At 53.8% G+C, this 20,247-nt stretch overlaps 1 protein-coding gene across 3 annotated transcripts in view; it reads right to left on the bottom strand.

Annotated features, from left to right (window-relative positions):
* Positions 1-20,247, bottom strand: part of NOL4L (nucleolar protein 4 like) — a 142,870-nt gene that overhangs the window by 79,989 nt on the left and 42,634 nt on the right. For 2 of the 3 annotated variants that reach the window (XM_032142171.2, XM_058432874.1), the window contains exon 2: positions 4,401-4,556. In XM_032142171.2, coding sequence (XP_031998062.1) covers positions 4,401-4,556 — 156 coding nt within the window. Of the gene's footprint in view, positions 1-4,400; positions 4,557-12,874; positions 13,000-20,247 lie in introns of those variants that run through there. The other variant, XM_058432875.1, reaches the window with a different exon arrangement.

Genomic DNA, 20,247 nt, shown 5'->3' with positions numbered 1-20,247 from the left:
CCCGTATAGAGGATGGCAAACCCTCCCCCTGCAACCTTCAGCAGGCATCTTCTGATTCATCTTCCCGGTTTGCCTGGTACCAGAAATGGGACCTCCATTTCTGATTGAGTGCATGGATGCCCAAGGCCACAGGACCACAGAATGAGTCGAAACCAGGAGGACAATCCTAGCAGATGCTCTAGTTAATAGGATGGTGGTTTTCAGATGGTTTTAGATTTAAGCTGCAGACCCTGTTCTAGAAATAGACTCAAACACTGAAGCCCAAAACATGAAACAGACAAAGACAGAGCCGCTGTGTCTAAGGAGGGGAAGTTCCAGGACCCTTGTCCCTGCCCAGCTGCCCTCCGCTGCCCTGGGCTGCCTGCTGCCTTGCTCCCCGGGCCTCCTGCCTGGACATTGAGTCCCGTATGTGAATTTGCCTTTCACATTTTTCCTGGTGGTAAAAAACAGGGACTTCACTGGCAGAGAGAGAGCAGAAGCTATTTGCAGAGTCGCTGACTTGCAAGGCCCCATTTCACTCCCCAACTCAGAGGCCGACAAAGACAGATGAGGCCAATTGGGGGGATTTGCACCACTTTACAAGATCCTCCTTCTGCCCTGCGGGTGGATTAGCACGTGGTGGGCCCCGAGCAGCTGCTGACCACATCTGGCCCCAACTCCAAAGTGGCCTGGGCAGGTAGATCCGGACTGTGGGACCTGATCTGACCTACCAGCACCTTGGGAGGGAGAAAGGAAGCAAAAGGGCTTGTTCCAACCCAGAAGGGTGCAGAAATCAGAAAAGCAGGAAGGCCCCTTGGAAAAAGGACTAGCTCTCTGTGTGAGTTCAGGAAACTCTATAGAACCGGCTGGAACCTTCCTCAAACTCTGGTGCTGGAGAGACCTCCAAGATCCTCTGCACCTCAGGTCACACTGAGAAGCTAAGTGGGACAGGGACTTCCTGCTCGAAATGGGAATCCCTGCATTATCCATTGCACATGGCCATCTAACTCCAGCTCGAATACCTCCAGTTTCAGAAAGCCCAGTGCCTGCCCTATCTGATCCACGGCTGGACAGCAGTAGATGCCAGAAAGCTCTTTTCCCCACCAAATAACGCACCTCATTTAGTGCACTGAACAAGTCTGCCACCGCCCTGCCAGTCCTAACTCCTATAGTACCCCAGGCCTGGAAAAATCCAGAGGGGCCCCGTGCCCTAGAGACTGTTAGGCAGTCTGAGGATTCAGCGTTGGCAAAACACAGAGATAGATTCAAAAAGTCCTCAGCCTGGGGCTTGATGCGTACCCCGTGATGCCAGGCTGTGCCCCTCTGCAGCCATCAGCAGGGGTTTCCTTGGGGGCTCTTTCCACAGGCATGGATGGGTGGGGGCCTCGTGTCTGCAGAGTGGGGCTGAAGAGCTAGGTATGGGTCGAGGAAAATGAGAGCAGATGAAGAGGGGCACAAAGGCATCCAGGCACCACCCCCTGCCCCCAAAAAAGGAAAAGGGTGGCATGAGAAGGGTGACAGATGGGGAAGAGAAGGGGAAAAGGAGAGGAGGCACGTAGGGGAGGAGGGAGGTGTGCCAGCCCCCTCAGCCTCACACCCACTGCAGGAGGGCCCTGGCCTGCTCAGCTCAGCCTTGGCCCTGCTGCTGAAATTCCAGCTCTGTGTGCAGCCCAGCTGGCTCAGTGCCAGTCATGTGCCAGCTCCAGGCTGGGCAGCGGGAAGTGGGGCACGCGGCAGGCATATGGACGAGAAGCCAGGAAGTGCAGAGCAAAGGGCTGGATGTCCGCTTGGCCCAGGGATGCAAGTGCTGGCAGAACCAGCTCAGCCCTGCCCTCCCCACAGCATGGAGGCCGCAGACCCCTGCCTTCCTAAACCGCCCAAAGAGTGCCTGTGGGCGAGGCTTGATGCTGGGCACCGAAGGGGCCAGGGAAATCACATGATCCAGCTGGCTCCAGCCCATCCGCCTGGACAACAGCAAGTCGTAGGGCTTACGAGCTGACCACAGGAGGGTTGCAGAGAGGCAGGATGTGTGGTGGTCAGGGCACAGGCTCTGGGGTGGGTGGCCTGACTCTGAATGTCAGCTGACTGACCTCAGGCAGGTTATGTGTTTCTCTGAGTCTCAGTTTTCTCATCTTAAAATGGAGGTAACAACAGCACCTGCTTCATGCATGCAACCTTCATACATGTATAGGAAGTGCTGGTGTAGGGCACATGCTGACTGCTCAGCACAATGGTGAATTTTATTTTATTTATTTATTTATTTATTTATTTTTGAGACAGGGTCTTGCTCTGTCACCCAGGCTGGAGTGCAGTGGTACAATCATAGCTCAATGCAGCCTCAAGCAATCTTCCTGCCTCAGCCTCCCAAGTAGCTAGGACTACAGGCACACACCACTAGGTCTGAATTTTTTCATTTATTTTTTATTTTTATTTTTGGAGACAAGAGTCTCACTCTGTCACCCTGGCTGGAGTGCAGTGGCATGATCCCAGCTCACTGCAACCTCTGTTTCCTGGGCTCAAGTGATTCTCCTGCCTCAGCCTCCCGAGTAGCTGGGATTATAGGCATGCGCCACCATGCCCAGCTAATTTTTGTATTTTTAGTAGAGGTAGGGTTTTGCCATGTTGGCCAGGCTGGTCTCACACTCCTGGCTTCAAGTGATCTGCCTGTCTTGGCCTCCCAAAGTGCTGGGATTACAAGCATGAGCCACCGCGCCTGGCCCAAATTTTTTTTTTTATGAGAAGGGGTCTTCCTATGTTGCCCAGGTTGGTCTTGAACTTCCAGCCTCAAGCAATCCTCCCATCTCAACCTTCCAAAGTGCTGGGATTATAGGTGTGAACCACCATGCCCCACCCACAATGGTAAATTTAATGCTGAGAAAATGTGGTCTTGTCAGTGCCGAGGGGCCCATGTGGGCCCCAGCCTGGGTGCCTCTTCCTTCTTCTATGATCCTCTGGTGGAAATACCCTCAGAACTCCCTTCCCACAAGTCACTTCCCAAAGCACACAGACCGAGAAGCAGGAGGGGCGGGGAGACCATCACCATCTCCTGCCTTCCTGGGCAGACACCTTTCCTCTCTGAGGCTCTTGGCACATGGGTCCATTCTTAAAATCCATTTAGGGCAAAAGCCATTTTCTGAGGACAGGGACTAACCGGATGGTTGCATTTAAAAAAAAAAAAAAAAAAAAAAAAGATGGGCCATAAGGGGAAATTATAGACTTTACAGCCACCTCCACGGTAGTCCAAAGCTATTTATACAAAGAACTTGGGGTGGGGAGTTTCAGATCTGCCTTGGGTGGGGAAGCCCAGCCACAGAAGGGCATATCTCTAGAAGCTCCAGAGAAAGTCGGCATGGGGGACACCGGCTGACTGCAACTCAGCTGCCGTCTGACCTTGGACAAGTGACCCAATTCTCTGGGTCCCAGTTTCCTTAACTGTGAAATGGGTCCTCAGTGCCTCGGTCACAGGACTGCAGCAAGGCTTGAATGAGCACGAAGGGCTTGGCTTTACTGGCTTCCCTGGGCACTGGACAAATGGTTCAGAGCTATGTATAAGCCGTGGATAGGCTCACATGTGGGTCAGCAGGGGACAGATCAGAACCCAGGCAAGCCCCTCTGCAGGGTGAGGAGGGACCTCTGGTCTGGCCAGTCCCATCTATTTCCACTTCCCTGGCATTTGTGATGCTTCCTGCCCCTAGGTTGCCTTTTTTGCCCTTATGCCTCCCCAAAGCGTAGAATGCCAGTACAGGTGTCACCTTCTCCACACAGTCCCCCAGGCTCATCTGTGTCTGGCGGTGCCTTTGCTAAATGCCCCTGAGCCTGGGTTCTTGCTCTCTCAAAGCCAGCCTTGGAGACATTTCTGCTTCTCATGCATCTTGTTTTTGCTCTCAGCCTCCCCACCCCAAATCCAATTGTGATCTCCTGGAGGGTGGGGAGCAAGTCCTTCAACTTCCCCTGGGGAACTCCCAGTCCTGACTTCACAGGATGAGCTCACACATAGGAAGAGCTCAGGACAGGCCTGGCATGCAGTAAATGCCATGCCATGAAGGCATTTGCTCCTCTGATTATTATCTGTCCCCAGCACCCCAGCCCCAGAACAGGCTGCAAGGGGCTGGGGGTGGTGGGAGTGAGTGAAGCAGAAACAGGGAAGAGGAGGGCACCTCCTGCCCTCATCCCTCTCCTTCCCTCCCTCTCACCCCCTTCAACCTGCTTTTCCTTTGTGCTCAGACCACAGATTCCCTCCCCTCGCCCTGTGAGCCATCTCTGGCTGCTGTGCCCTTGCCCTGTGCCCCCCTAGATCCCCAAAGGCCGTTTCATCACGCCTCAGCTCCCTGCCCCGCCCCTCAAGCCCAACATGTGCGGAGCCCGTGGCCTCCTGCCAAGGCCTGGGGCTGCCAGTGGAGGCAAAGAGACAGAAATCTCACCGCTCGGTAGGTTTTCTTCTGCCCAGCGTGCTTGGGGGCTTTGCCTGGCTCCGCTGAGCTCTCCACATGCATCGAGTAGATGATGTCAAAGAAATCTTCCACCACAGCGACCCGCTTCAGAGAGATGCCCTCTGGCTCCGACAGGCCATCTGCCCCCTGCGACAGGGTGGACAAGCTGTGTTAGTGTCAGGGATGATGGCGGGGTGAGAACTGGGCCCTGAGGCCGGGGCAGTGGGTCAGGACGGGCAATGCCTCCGACAGTGGGTCTTGGGGTGGGGAGGGGAGGGAGCCTGCCGAGGGGGCTCCCTGGAGGGGGACGCCAGAGTCAGGGTGGCTGCAGCTATGAAATCTACCAGCAACAATGGGCAGAGAACGGCGACAACGAAAATACAAATTAAAAAACCAAGAGGCTCCATGTTCACAATTTCAGACAGATTGTGCCAGACTCGGGCGGGGAGCTCTTGAATCACACACTGTGCCAAGACCATCCTGGAAGTCTCTGGGGAGGGGGGAGTGCTAAATAGATGCGGCCCCATCAGGAGCTCGCCAATTAGCAGTAACCTTTCACTGTGGGCCTGGGCTGGGGTCCCGGGGGAACAGCTCTGATCACCTGGGTGACTCCTGCCTCCGCCCTGGCCTTTCTGAAAAGCTTTTCGCGGCTGCCTGCCCTCCCCACTCCAGCAGCTGAGCGCCAGCAACAGCACCCGGGCCCTTTGTGTGTGGAGATGTACAGAATAACAGGCACGAGGCCACGAGGAGGTGGCAGGGCCGTGTGAACGGGGCGGCCGTGGGCCCCGAGCCTCTTATCAGGCGGCTGAGTGGTGTCAGCTGGCCCGACAAGGTGTGCCAGGAGCAAGACGGGTCCTTCAATAGCAAACAGCTGCGGGGCTGACGCCTGCCCTCCCCTCCAGCAGGAAAGGGGGCTGCATGGAAACCACAGGGCAGGAGGCTGGGGGCGAGGCCAGGGCCTGGAAGGGAACAGACTGCTGGGGAACTGCTCCGTGCAGGCAGTCCCCGCAAGGGAGGTACGCAGACCCAGGGACACTAGGCTGTCAGCCGCCAGCTCCTTAAGGGGAGTCTGTGGGGATGTTAGCGGGCTTTGAAGATCAAGAGCAAGCCATATGGAGGGAATTTGGGGGGAAAGGAAGCAGGCTTTTCTCTAAAAGTGCCCAAAAGACACATCTCTGAGAGAATTCTTCCCCAAAGGACCCTAACTCAAGGATGTCAGCAACAAGAGGATGTGGGCTTCGCCTGCTCCTTCTCAGCTCTCTCCAGCACTTACAACAGTGCCTGACACATAGTAGGTAGTCAGTAAATAATGACTGGATGACTGAGTGGTCATAAGTGGCAGCTGGGCAGGGCCACTTGGACACACTCTGCCCTGGTTTGAATATGGCCCCATCATGGAAGCGGCCCTGTGACCCCGAGCACTTACTGTGCTTCCAGCCTCAGGCCCTTTATCTGTAAAATGGGGATAACAGAAGCCCCTTTCCCATGAAGAACTGAGTTGTGTGTGCAGCACTTGGCACTGAGCCTGGAGTACAGGGATTGCTAGATAAATATTGTATTAAGAAGTGCTTTGCAGTTCACCACGTTTCCCCCAGGTATGAGAGAGCCGAACACTGGGGCAACTCTGGGAGGTTGTTAGGGTCAGGACCTGCCTGAGGTATGGTGGCTGGTGGATGGCACAGATGGCTTCAGACCTTGGACTTTGTAGTCCAAGTAGAATACAAGCCACACGGGGAGGGGACGCTCGCTCACAACACGTTCTGGCACAGACAGGTCTTGGTTTCACCCAGTAGCTTTCCCGACACACCGTGTTGGCCAAACAGCAGTGTCTCTTCACCAGCAGCCCATTCAAGAGCAGAGAGCAGATGGGGGGCAAAGGGCATCTGGGGTGTGGGGTCCTGAGCCCCACAGCTAGCGGGCAGTGTCCCTAAGTGGTGACCCTGGGAGGTGACCTCACTGGCCCAAACCAGGCCCTCTTGCCAATGGCTTCCTTCCTGGTCAGAACCCATTTCAATGGCACGTCTCAGATAGCACATATCTCTCTCTCTCTGCATGTACAGGAGAAGCCACTTGCTGGTCTGGCTTCCTCGCTGTGAGATTATAGGCAAACGCTTCAACCTCCCCGAGCTTCACTTATGAGATGAGCTGTAAAGTTCCATGACTTTTCTGTTCTTAACGTCTCTCAGGAATCAATTTTACCTCTTTTGGGGAGTATCCCACCCCCTCCGACATCTCAGGCCATCTGTATGGGCTGATCAATGACTAACTTGTTCACTATTGACCCATAAACGCCCAGCATTACAGGGCCCTTCAAATACCGCCATGACAGGGTTGGGATGGGACAAATATTATGATAGGTCAGTTAGACTTTTAAAAAATTTTTTACTCAGCAAAGATCTGGATTTGGGATGTACAGTTATAATACACTTCTAACCAGAGGTTCACATTGGTGAAAATAAACAAAATGAACCTTAAGAATGAATATAGCTGGGTTTGGCTGTGCGTGGTGGCTCACACCTGTAATCCCAGCACTTTGGGAGGCCGAGGCGGGCGGATCACGAGGTCAGGAGATCGGGACCATCCTGGCTAACATGGTGAAACCCTGTCTCTACTAAAAATACAAAAAATTAGCCGGGCATGGTGGCGGGCTCCTGTAGTCCCAGCTCCTCGGGAGGCTGAGGCAGGAGAATGGCGTGAACCCAGGAGGCAGAGCTTGCAGTGAGCCGAGATCGTGCCACCACACTCCAGCCTGGGCAACAGAGCGAGACTCTGTCTCAAAAAAAAAAAAAAAAAAAATGAATATAGCTGGGTTTCTATTTGTTGATCTGGGCAGTAGTTATAGAAGTGTATTCAACTTATTAAGTCATTAAATCTTAACATTTGGCTGGGCATGGTGGCTCGTGCCTGTAATCCCAACACTTTGGGAGGCCCAGCGGCCGGATCACCTGAGGTCGGGAGTTTGAGACCAGCCTGACCAACATGGAGAAACCCCGTCTCTACTAAAAATACAAAATTAGCCGGGTGTGGTGGCGCATGCCTGTAATCCCAGCTACTCAGGAGGCTGAGGCAGGAGAATCGCTTGAACCCAGGAGGCAGAGGTTGCAGTGAGCCGAGATCGTACCATTGCACTCTAGCCTGGGCAACAAGAGTGAAACTCCGTCTCAAAACAAAAACAAAAACAAAAACCTTAACATTTATAATCTGTGTATTTCTGTATGTCTGATAAACTTTAATTTAAAAAACAGTTTTTAAAAAGGATATCATGGGGGTAGTTCCACTGAATTTTAAAATTCAGGTAAAATACCCATGCAGAATGTACCATCTTTACCATTTTTAAGTATACAGTGAAGTCTGCCACATTTGGATCACCTGAATCCAGAGGCATAGCTCTGGAGGCTTAGCTGCTTAAAGGCCAGTAGACCTCCCTGTTCAAAATTGTTTCAGACCAGAACACAAGTATTTCTGGAAAAGGAAGGAGATAAAATTTTGTGGGAAGGAATGGAGAAAGAAAGCAATCTGATGAGGAGACAATATTTTATGTAGGTGAGATGGAAATTTCCCACTAACCAGCTTGGGGGCCTTGGATGGGTTACTTTATTTCTATACCTTTTTTTTTTTTTGAAACAGAGTCTCGCTCTGTCATCAGGCTGGAGTGCTCACTGCAACCTCTGCCTCCTGGGTTCAAACGATTCTCCTGCCTCGGCCTCCCAAGTAGCTGGGATTAAAGGCGCCCGCCACCACTCCTGGCTAATTTTTATATTTTTAGTAGAGATGGGGTTTCACCATGTTGGCCAAGCTGGTCTGAAACTCCTGACCTCAGGTGATCCATCCACCTCAGCCTCCCAAAGTGCTGGGATTATATGTGTGAGCCACTGTGTCCGGCCTATTTCTATACCTCTTGAAAGTCAGTTTCCACACCTATAAAATGGGCCTAAAAAGTGCTAGTTGGATGTTCCAAGGATCAAGCATGTATGTCAGGCATCCAGCACACAGACTTGGTTAATGTTCATCTCTTCCCTTGGACCCCTCTGAGTCTGGACATTTTGTGTTTAGGAATCTCCTCTTATCTCTGGTCCCTCTGACGCGTCCATAGGGGACCCATGACAAAATGTGTCCCCCTCAGTAACACCCACCATCAGAAGAGATGCACAGTCTTATTGAATTCCTAAATAATATGCTAAGGCTCCCACAAACTTGGAATAAGCTTTCCAAAAGTCAAAATGTAATTGACCAACCCAGATAAAAAAGCAAAACATACTGTCCCGTGTGGACTGTCTCTATCCCAGCCTCCCACCTGCACTCTTAGGCTGACTTTGATAAACAACAGCTTTGCACCTGGTCCGATGTGACCATAAAATTAATCCCAGCAAAATTATTCAGGGAAGCAGTTTTCAGTTAGTTCCTTCTTTAAAAATTGATCACTTTCTCCCTTGATGTTCAAATTTGGGTCCTGTAATCCACCTGTCTCTACAGCAAAGATTTATATAGGAAAGGAGAGGGCCTGGAGCGACCAGAACTCAAACCACACAAGGGCTGCAGAGCCACACCTTGAACTGTCCTCTGGTGAGCTGGGGCCACCTGGATTCCATGTGTGCTACACCCTAGGGGAAGAACACCAGGATGTCTGCGTGGCCTTCAAGGAGAACCCTGAGAAGACAGCAACAAAGGGATCCGACAATAGTCACATGCCACAGACATCTCTGCTATCCCTTGCATCCATGGAGGTAATAACCTTCATGCTAAATGCTGCAGGGGAGGCAGGCCTTCCCTAGCTAAGGATCCAGACAGTGCTGCAAGGGAAGAGCTGCTAATAAAGGGAGCAGAAAGCACCTTCCCTGTAGCCTCGGGAAGCCCCTGCCATCCCCCTTCTGTCAGGTACCCAAATTAGCTTCATCTAATCCATTGCCCTAAGCAAACTGGACAGTGAATTGACAAAGGAAGTTCACTTCATCTATAGGCTGGATCAAGAAGGGACCTGGAGTCTCCTGACTATCCCAGCTTCCTGGAAACACTTAGCAGGAGTAATGGAATGGAACCCTGCAGCACCCCATGGGAAGAACCATGAAAAACACACAGTCACTTGTGTAGGATCAACCTCTGGGGCCTTCCTGCATGGAGAAGAACATTGCCATGGTAACGCACACCATCCTTTCGAACCATCCAACCCCCAAACAGCCTGCCAGAGCCAGGCCAACAGAATTAGACATGGCAATAGTTTTAAAAATTTATGGAGAAGCTGGGCATGGTGGCGCATGCCTGTAGTCTCAGCTACTCAGGATGCTGAGGTGGGAAGATCACTTGAGCCCAGGGGTTTGAGTCTAGCCTGGGCAACACAGAAAGACCCATCTCTAAAACAAAGAAGCAAACAAAAAAAAACTACACATTTATGGAGCTACATTCTTGGACATCACCAGCTCCCTTAAAACCAGCCCATTTGGGTTCTAAATGAAAAGCTAGGTGGCAAGTCATTGACAAAATCGCCAAACGTCTACTTAAATACTGCTGATATTTCAAAATATTACAGCAGTGTCCTTAGAACAGCAGCATTGGCATCACCTGGGAACTTGTTAGAAATGCACATTTTCAGGTTCCACCTTAAATCTACCAAATCTGATGTGCTGGGGGTTTTAACAGGCCCCCCCAGATGATTCTGATGCAAGACAGATTTTGAGAACTGCTGATTAGAATGTCTCCATGATTCAGCCAGGGAGGTAACTGTAGGAAAACAGGCATTGGCTCATTAAATATAGACATGCTCTGTGCTTCCTGGCCTAATATATTAATATTTTTATTTACAATGAAGGCCAATTTTCCTAATGGTGAGAACAAAAGAATCTTATTGGGCAACATTAGTATAAATTCAAGACATCTGCCCAGAGACTTAATGTGGATTATGGATAGAAAGAGCAGGAATGCCCCGCATCCTGACATCAGATTTTTAAGTCCTCCCTGGCAAAGTTAATTAATACTTAAGCAGGGCATCCCTTGGCAGGTCCTTTCTGGCTTCCTCGGTTTCCTCATGTGGATCTGAATGCTCGGCACGAGAAGATTGCTAATTCCCAGGCTTCAGACCTAAGAGGGCGATCGGCATGTCTTACCAGGCCATTAGACAGGCTCCTGCCAGGGCGACCTCAGGGAGCTCCTGAATCGGACTGAATCTTGCCTGTCTCCCCACATGAGCCAATTAAATGGACCCCTGCCCTTGATGGTGAAGTGAGGTCCAGTTGCTAATGGATTGCAGTTCTGTCATCTCCATTAGAACTTCGAAGTCACTTGCTGGTAATAAGTTACATACTTATCAAGGTGGGATCACAGTTTTAGGCCACCAGGGTGCCATTTAGTGTGCCACCATCACCATATTAGTAGAGTGTGCCTTCCAGTAACAACGAGGCCGTGGTTGAGAGGATACGGCTAAATAGCGGAGACATTTCTCAACTGGGTTTCTCCTATGGTAGAAGAAGAAACCACAGAGAAAGGCCTTAGGATATGCCTTCTGGTGCATTTCAGATCCAGCTCTTGACAAGGAATAAAAATCAACGAGATTGGTATTGGAGGAGAAAGTCAGCCAGTAGAGCCCACCCCAAAGGAAGCAAATCTTTGGCTACCACGTGGGAGGGAGCCCAGGACTTCAGGGGGCTGATTGCACAGGCAAATGTGAGGATGCCGCTCTATCCCATCCAGGCCATCAAAGTGGCTGAGATGACAGACAAAAGTTACCCTGCATATTAATTACTAGCATGCTCTTCCCAACTTCTGTAATCATGCCATTCTTCCTGTCCCCCAAACCCAGCCTTAATAAATTCAGTCAGGGCTGGGTGCAATGGCTCACGCCTGTAATCCCAGCACTTTGGGAGACAGAGGTGGGAGGATCGCTTGAGCTCAGGAGTTCAAGACCAGCCTGGGCAATACAGCGACCCCCCCTCCCCTCACCACCCCGCCGCCAGGAGGTCTCTACAGAAAATACAAAAAAACCAGCTGGGCGTGGTGGCATTCAACTGTAGTCCCAGGTACTCAGGAAGCTGAGGTAGGAGGATCACTTGAGCCTGTGGAGGTGTAGGCTGCAGTGAGTCATGACCGTACCACTAAACTCAAGCCTGGGTGACACAGTGAGACCCCATCTCAAAAAAAAAAAAAAAAAAAAAAAGTCAGCCAGAACTGGAGTTTTGGAAGCTTCTAGGGGGATTCCTGTAAAGTCTCATTTCAGCTCCTGGTGGGGCTGAAAAAAGAAGCAAGGGGGAGGAGTCAGTCTCCTGCAAAGGGGCCCCAGAGGGAAAGGAAGGAGGAGGTGGAGAGGAAATTGAAAACCACACTAAACTAAGAGAACAAAAAGAAAAGAAAACCAGAATGAAGACCATCACCCAAACACCCAGAAACCCTCTCTTCAGCATCCCCAAGAGAAGCTGTCATAATTTGTAAAGGCCAATCAGGTGATTGAAGAGAGGGTATTGCTTCACTGGGACAAAGGCAGTATTTTAATTTCTCTCGGTTCTGAATACTACCTACTGGGGACTGGAAATCGAAAAAAAAAAACCCCAAAATAGGAATTTACCCCAGAATTTTAGGACCCAAAGTTCCATAGGCCTGGATGGGGCAGAGGGATGGGACCACACTCTCCCCATAAATAAATAAATACATAAACAAGGCGCTGAGGACTCAATATAGCACCTGCCTCTTCTCCACCCTTGTGCACAATCTCCAACTGTTAGCGCGTAGCCGCCGCCGCCACCGCCACCACCGAGTCGCACCTGCCATCTGGAACAGGCCTCACATATTCCAAGACCTCCTTTCTGCTTCGCTGAACCTCCATCTTCTTTCAAATAACGCTGGGGACCAAAACGCACACCCCAGGCCATAGAGAAAGGTGCCTGGGACCAGCCCTTCAAACAACGGCTCTACATTTGAGGATGCCATCTCCTCCAAGCAGCTCTGAGTCTTTTTTCTCTTACTTTTGGGTTTTGTTAACTCTGGGATGTCTGGAATGGGTGTAGGGGGAAGGAATGGGAAAAGAAAGGGGCACAGTGGGCCACAGTGTCCCCCAGTTAGAAGGAGAGGGGCTGGGGAAATGCAGATCCGAATGACAATGACTTGTGAGGGCTGGAGGGAGGGGCACTGTCCAGCATCCCCGGACGGGCAGGACAGGGTCTGGGCCTGGCTGCAGGACTCTGGCCTGGCGGGGGCAGGAAGGGGGTCCACAGGAGGGTGCTCTAGAGGTGAAGTCACAGGCCTAAGGACAACCCAGCCCCCACCCCAGGCAAGGGGCTGTCCTGCCTGGGCCTCAGTTTCCCCCTGAGTGAGGTGACACCATACGCATAATTGCTTTCGCCACCTCATAGGAAGTGTGTGGGAACCCAAATGATGCACAAACAGCACCCGCCCTAGAAGACACCCATTAAAGAGCTCTGTCTGCTACTCTGGAGACCCGCCTCCCGGGGCACCGCAGCCTAGGACAGGGAATCGGGAGTCACCGAAGGGGGGGTCCTAGGCGGAAGGAGGTAGTCCTGAGCCAGCCAGGCCCCGCGGGCGGGTCCCTCTCGGGCCAAGGAGGCCGCCTGGGCGCGCTAACGAGCGGAGAGCCTCAGGTGCGGGCCCCACCCAGGGCCGGGGGAAGAGGTGGGGCTGGAGGGGGAGGGGAGCGGGCCGCGCTAATGACTGTTGACAGCGCGCGCTGGGGCCGGGCTGGCCGCGCGCGCCGCTGACAGCTGCTCGGGCAGGGGGCAGGGGCGGGGGCGAGACGGCCGCGCTCTCTTCACGGCGCAGGCGCGTGCGCCCCGGCGGGGAGGGGCGGGAAGGCGCGCGCGCGCCGGGCTGGGTTCGGAGGGCCTGCTGGAGCGGCTCGCGCGGCCTCCTCGCGGGCAGGCAGGTAATGAGAGTAACCATGGCAACCCACCAGAGGAAGTGTATTCTGCAGGAGACGTTAATCCCCTCTCCCCGGAGCTGGGACAGCCTGACTTTCCATTCTCACACAGTAATTAGATACCAGCTGTCAGTGCAGGGGGGACGGCTCCGCGGCTGCAGCCCGGCTGGGAGTGGGGGGGCGCACCAACGGGGCGGGGGGGGGGACACGCAGGAACGGGGGCGTTAAAGACACAGGGACGCTCGGCGGCGGCGGGCCACGGCGTCTGGCCTCCTCCAGTCTCCAGCCTCCAGGCGCGCGCCCGCTCACCTGGAGACCGCGCCCGCGCGGGCCCCGCCCACCCCACGCGCACCTGCTGCGCGCGCGCCCGCCGGCCTCGCGTCCCCCTTCCGGCCCCGCCAACCGGCTCCCGGCGCACCTGCCCTGCCCCGCCCCCCGGGACGCTGCCCACCTGTCCTTTGTGCAGGGCGGTACCATTCTATCTTGCCAGCTCTCCAGGGAGCGCCCGCTATGTGCCAGGCGCCGTGCCAAGCCTGATCTCCCGTAATCCTCACAGACCCTCCTCGGTCAGTGCCTCTGCTGTTCCCCGCCCAAGGCGCAGCGGGGTGTGGCCATTTGCCCAGGGTCACGCAGACTTGAACCCCCCATCCCCGTGCCCACTTAACAACCAAGATACATCGCCTCCCACCGCGACCACATCCACATCTGCTGTGGCTCCGGGGTCTCCTAACCGTCCTGGGAGACAAAACAGTCACACTAGTGGCTGGCGTCGCGGTGCACCTACTGTGTGCCAAGCACTCACGGCCTCGTTTCACTTTCGCAACAGCAACGAGAGATCTGTTGCCCCAGGGTGAGGAAGCGAAGGCACAGAAGAGCTGAAGCGATTTGCCCACAGTCAGTCACAAGGTACAGAGTGACAGAGCTGGGGTTCAAATCCGGGGAGTCAGACCCCAGGATACCAACTACTGGGCTCCATTAGCCCCACCCCTGGATTCCTGGTGGCTGAAATCCAGCCCACACCTCTTCTTCCTTTCCACAGTTCAACCCACGCAGGTTCTGTCCCAGCATCGTGAGTAGCTGCCTCTCCTAACCATACCTGAGAAATTGAAGAAGTTTCTAGGCCTAAAGCCACTGCCACAACCCGCATTTTTTTTTTTTTTTTTTTTTTTGTTGGAGACAGAATCTTGCTCTGTAGCCCAGGATGGAGTGCAATGGCACCATCTCCGCTCACTGCAACCTCTGGCTCCTGGGTTCAAGCGATTCTTCTGCTACAGCCTCCCGAGTAGCTGGGATTACAGGCACACACCACCATGCCCGGCTAATTTTTGTAGTTTTAGTAGAGACAGGGTTTCCCTATGTTGGCCAGGCTAGTCTCGAACTCCTGGCCTCAAGTGATCCGACTGCCTCGGCCTCCCAAAGTGCTGGGATGACAGGCGTGAGCCACCACACTCAGCCCACAACCCTCACTTCTGTCAGGCCTCCCAGAAGCTCCTACTGTCAGTGCAGGCAGCTGCTTGGAAGTCATTCTAGGCCACCGCTTCCATTTCCCAGATAGGTGAACCAAGACCATTCAGGTGCGAGGCTGGCCCGAGTCAGAGATGGCCTGGGAGAGCCTTTGGGGGGCAGGGAGGGTTCAGTCCCTTCAGGCCTGGCTGTGTGCCCTGCTCCCCACCCACAATCAGGCCCAGGGTTGGGGGTGCACACCAAGGAGGGGCAGGAAGTGTCCAAGAAGCAGAACCGGCTCTGTGTCCCTAGTGGCGGTGGGTGTCTGGGACAGGAGGAGGCTATCTGATCCCTTCCCCACTGCCCCGGCCATGACCTCCTCCCTCCCTCCCTCGCTCCCTCCCTCCCTCCTCCCTCATGGCTGGGGTAGCCAGCACCCTGGGCTGCAGCTGAGAACCCAGCGTTCCCCAACCCCGCCAGCATTCCAGTGAGAGGAGGGGTGGGAGGAGGCTGCACCCAGAGCTTTAGGGACAGGGGCACCCCTGGGGCTGCTCCACTCCGGGAGGGCCAAGGCCAGGCTGCCTCCAACCTCACCGTTTCCTGCCTCCGCTCTCCCCATCTCTCAGTAGCAGAGCTGCCTAAATTTGGCTCCAGGAGGGAATGGGGGAGGCAGCGGCAGGCGGGTGCCGTCAGAGGCCAGGGCGTCGCTCCTGTCTAGCCGGCTGGCATTTTTGCTGTCTGGAGGAGGGCAGGGGGCCCGGCAGCCCTCTCCCGGAAAGGGAGATGTTCGTACCTTCTGACATACACTGAGTAATGTGCAAACGACATGCAAACCGAGCTTCAAATCAGCATCTCAGCCAGGGAACAGCTTGAGAGCTGCTTTTGGGATGACAGCAGAAGGACCAGAGCCCAGTGCCCAGGGGCTCCAGTGGGGGTGGGGTGGGGGGCGGCACAGAGTGTCTAGGGCTGGGCGTTGGGAGACTCATTTTCTTGCCAGCTGTAGGGCTTTGTTCCAGTTGCTGGACCCTCTGGGTCCCAGCCCAAGGGCAGGGCCATGGCTTTCTCTGCCTGCTCCAGCAAAGCACTGGGCACACCCTGTCACGTGGTTAAGCACGTGAGTTCTGCAGCCATCCTGCCTAGGTTTGAACCCTGGCTCTCCACGGGCCAGCTGAGTGAATTCCTCAACCGAGCACCCAGACAAGCAGCTAGTGGAACTGGGTGTCTGTTTTAGAACAGCCACTTCCCTTCCGTGGAAGTTGGGCACGGGGGCATGACCTGAAAGAACCTGGGCTTTGGAATCAGATCTGGATTCCAGGCCTCGCTCAGCCAGTGAGGCTCTCTGAGTCTCACTCCCCTCATTTGGGAAACGGGTTCAGGATCTCAAGGTCAGCTGTGACGTCCACGTGATGACCTTGTACATGGTGGGCACACACAGGCCTTCCCGTGGTGCAGCCTCACTGCTGTCTGCATTCATGTGACTCCTAGCTCCATCCTGTCCCATCGCTCCTCTTCTCTTAGCTCTTCTTTCCTGGCTTTTTCATCTCTAGATGTAAATTTCTTGCAGTCTTTTTCCCTTCTGTCTCTCTACTTAACTGGTGATCTTGGAAAAGTCATTGCCTCTCAGAGTCTCAGTCTGCACATCTTCTAAATGGGAGTAAATGAGAGGTGGACGATGAGCCCTGTATGGGGCCAGGGGCTCATCTTTACAAGACCGCCCACCCATCATTCCAAAGGGCCATCAGGGGCGGGCTGTGCCCTCAGCTCTATCGGGCATGGCGTGTTGGGGGCTCCACTTCTCAGTAACTCTGTTTAACCCCAGATAACTGCTCTCCTGCCCCTCGGCCGGGGCTGATATGAGCTGAATCCAGCTTCCTGCCACCCAAAAGCCACTTCCTGCCAAGCTGATACCAGAAGAACTTGTTTTCTGTGCACAGAGCAGTCCCTGGTGGGGCAGCCACCAGCTTGCCTCGGGTGTGAACATTTTTTTCCATTTGCCAGTCTGTCTGCTGGGCTGGGCAGGGGAGGCTGGGGACTCTGACCCCTTCGCCTCTGCACCTGCCTGTCCTGCCCCGAGGTAGCCTCCGGGCCCACCAGCCATCCCAGGAAGGGTGCCAAGTGTCCCTCTGGGCCCAGACAGATGTGTGTAGGCCGTGACACACAGTCTGACACAGCCACACACACACAGTCAGTCTGACAGAGCCACTGTGGCCACTGGGCATTTGGGCAAGGACTCAGGGAGACAATGTGTGACCGTCACACACAGTTAAGGTCACAGAGACATGGACATAGCCTCACACATGCAACCATCTGCAGTCCTTGGACAGTCTCACACACAGTTACACGCAGGCCCACAGCCATGCTCAGAATCCCACAGCACTCCACACAGCTTCACACATGTACACAGGAATCTTCCTCCCAGGCCCCCACACCTGCCCAGCACCGACCTTCCAGATGCATTCACTGATGCAACAAATCCTTTTTGAGGGTCTTCTCTGTGCAGGCCCTGGGCTAACCCATAATCAGAATGACTGGAACAGGAACAAATAATTAGCTGACCTGTGCTGTTGCCTCCTTTTGGGGATCCTAGCCCTGCCCCATGGGACTGTCAATGTTAGGAGTGAATGTGTGGAAAGCCCTCGGTCCATGTTTGGCCCATAGAGAGTGTCGTCTAAGTAAGCCTATTCTGGTTAGCCAAAAGCATCCCATGCCCAGCTCCACGCAGAACACCTGGCACACATTATCTCCCTGAGCCCTTTCCCAAGTCCCCAGCAGCTGGGGTCATCGCCCCCATTCCTCGGATGAGGAAACTGAGGCTCAGAGAAGAGGCCCACAGTCTGTAGGTTGCCCCACCGACCTCATGCCATGCCACAGTGCTGCTCCAGCCTGCCTCGCCACCCCCTACACACACACACACACACACACACACACACACACATGCACACACACACACACTGTTCCCTCTGGCTGGAACGCCCTTCCCACTTGCATATAGCATGCCCAGCTCCTCTGAGCTGCCTACTTACACTTCTGTGAAATGGGGATACTAGCCCGTGTCAGCCCCTGTTTATTTTCCCCAGGGCACTGGACTTTAAGGGCTAAGAGTGAAGACCATTTTGTCCTGTTCTCTGGCACACAGTAGGCACTCGACAACTATTTCAAAACTAAAGGAATAAGCAAGTGGCCTCATGGCTACTGAGGACAGAGTCTGGAACTGAACACAGGGCACTCTGAAGCTGGAGCTTACTTCTACGTTATTGCCTTTCTCATGCTACTAGCAGATACTGAATGTGTCAGTGAGTGAATGAATGAATGAAACCAAGATCTCAGGATCCCAGTCAAGTGCTCCCTGAGCTTCATTTCCTGGTAGTGTGGACATGAGCCAAGCTCCAGCCACCTTGGATGGTGGCGGGGGTGGTGGGGCTGATGGGCCGCCTGAAGCCGGCTGTCAGGAGCTCGTCTGGCCACAGCCGCCAGCAGGGGAGACCAGCTGGCGGTGCAGGGTCCATCGGCCCAGGCCTGGAATCTGAGCTGCCCTCAGAGGCCCAGCTTCTCCCTGGGCCCCCACAAACTGGCCTTTGTTCCTGGGCCGGCCAAGACCCAGCAGCTTGGGCTTTCTGTCTGCCTGCGGCACCCGCGCTGAGCTGGCGGGGGTAAATGGGCCAGCCTCCCCTCTGTCCATGCCCAGGACGTCGCTTTAGGACTAAATGGAGATGTAATTTTCTATACAAATCCATGACAATTTAGATGGAGTGATTGTAATTGGCTTTTCAATGGGGGTTTTGTCCAGAGCTGGTGGCTAGAACTGGGTGGCCTGTTTGAGGCAGGCTCCATTTAAATGACAATAAAGCAATAATATTGAGGACTTGTACAGTGCCCAGCACTCCTCCCAGCCCAAGTAGAGCCTCATGTTTATGGATCTGGTCCTTCCCTGGGGCTGTCTGGACAGGCGGGTGGTGGGGGGCACTAAGCCCAGGAGACAGGTGGCCATATCTTTGGGCTTCGGGACACAGAGCTTCAGAACGGCTGGGGCGGGGTCCTGCATCCACTGGCTTACCTGCGCCCTTATTCCTGACACTGTCACTAACTAGTGCCTCCTCGGGCTAACTGCTAGTCCAGGTTTCGGGGGCACCAAGACAATGAGAGCTGCTCAGGCAGGTCAGAGGGAGAAGGCTACAATGGCCAGTACAGCATGATATTTAAGCACATGACCAAGAGATGACCAACAGCCAGACAGCCTGAGCTCAAATCCTACTCCACTTCTTTTTAAAAAAATTTTTTGAGACAGAGTGTCGCTGTGTCACCCAGACTGGAGTATAGTGGCAGGATCATGGCTCACTGCAGCCTCGACCTCCAGGGCTTAAGCAATCCTCCCACCTCAGCCTCCCAAGTAACTGGACCATAGGCATGTGCCACTACACCTGGCTAATCTTTTTATTTTTTTGTAGAGACAGAGTCTCATTGTGTTGCGCACGCTGGTCTTGAACTACTGGGCTCAAGAGATCCTCCCGCCTCAGCCTCCCAAAGTGCTGGGATTACAGTTATGAGCCACTGTGCTCAGCCCCTACTCCACTTCTGACTCGTCTCTTGAACTTTACCAAGTTACTTAACCTCTCCATGCCTCAGTTTCCCCAGCCATAACATGAAGCTGCAGTGAAAGTTTTTGTGAAGATGAAACACCTTCATAGTGCCTGGCATGTGGAAGGTGCTATACATAAGTCATTGCCGTGATTCATTCCAAGCTCTAGCTCTGGTGTCAGGGTGACCTTGGGCACGTGACTTAACCTCTTTAAACCTCCACTGGCTCCTCTTTAAAATGGGGCTTTTAGGAGAACCAACCTCACGGGGTTGTGAGGATTTTAGAGGATGCAGGAAAGTGCTGAGCACACAGCCGTTCTCGATAAACACGAGCTCTCTTGCTGTGGTGCTCTTGCCTTGAGGAGCTCACCAGCCAGTGATCATTACCATGTTGAGTGTGGGGAAAAGGGAAGAGAATAAAGCTCGCGGGAAGCTGCCATGGAGCTCAGCTGGCTCTGCCATCAGGGGATGCAATAGGAGAGAATGATCCAGAGGGCCCTCAGGAACAGGGCAGGGAGTGGGGCTGCATGAAGGAAGGCTTCACAGAGGAGATGACATTTGGGCTGGGCCTTGAAGGATGCATGGCACTTTTGCCACCAGAAAGGGTGATACCCAGTCTGGCCAACATAGTGAAACCCCGTGTCTACTAAAAATGCAAAAATTAGCTGGGGCCGGGCGCGGTGGCTCATGCCTGTAATTCCAGCACTTTGGGAGGCCCAGGTGGGTGGATCACTGAAGTCAGGAATTCGAGACCAGCCTGACCAATATGGTGAAACCCTGTCTCTACTAAAAATACAAAAATTAGCTGGGTGTGGTTGCGGGCACCTGTAATCTCTGCTACTAGGGAGGCTGAGGCAGGAGAATCGCTTGAACCTAGGAGGAGGAGGTTGCAGTGAGCTGAGATCGTGCCATTGCACTCTAGCCTGAATGACAGAGCGAGACTCTGTCACCAAAAAAAAAAAAAAA

This window comes from Hylobates moloch, unplaced genomic scaffold (assembly GCF_009828535.3).
Source record: "Hylobates moloch isolate HMO894 unplaced genomic scaffold, HMol_V3 SCAFFOLD_21, whole genome shotgun sequence".
In the NCBI taxonomy this organism is placed as follows: Eukaryota; Metazoa; Chordata; class Mammalia; order Primates; family Hylobatidae; genus Hylobates; species Hylobates moloch.
This window is presented reverse-complemented; position numbering and strand designations above follow the sequence as displayed.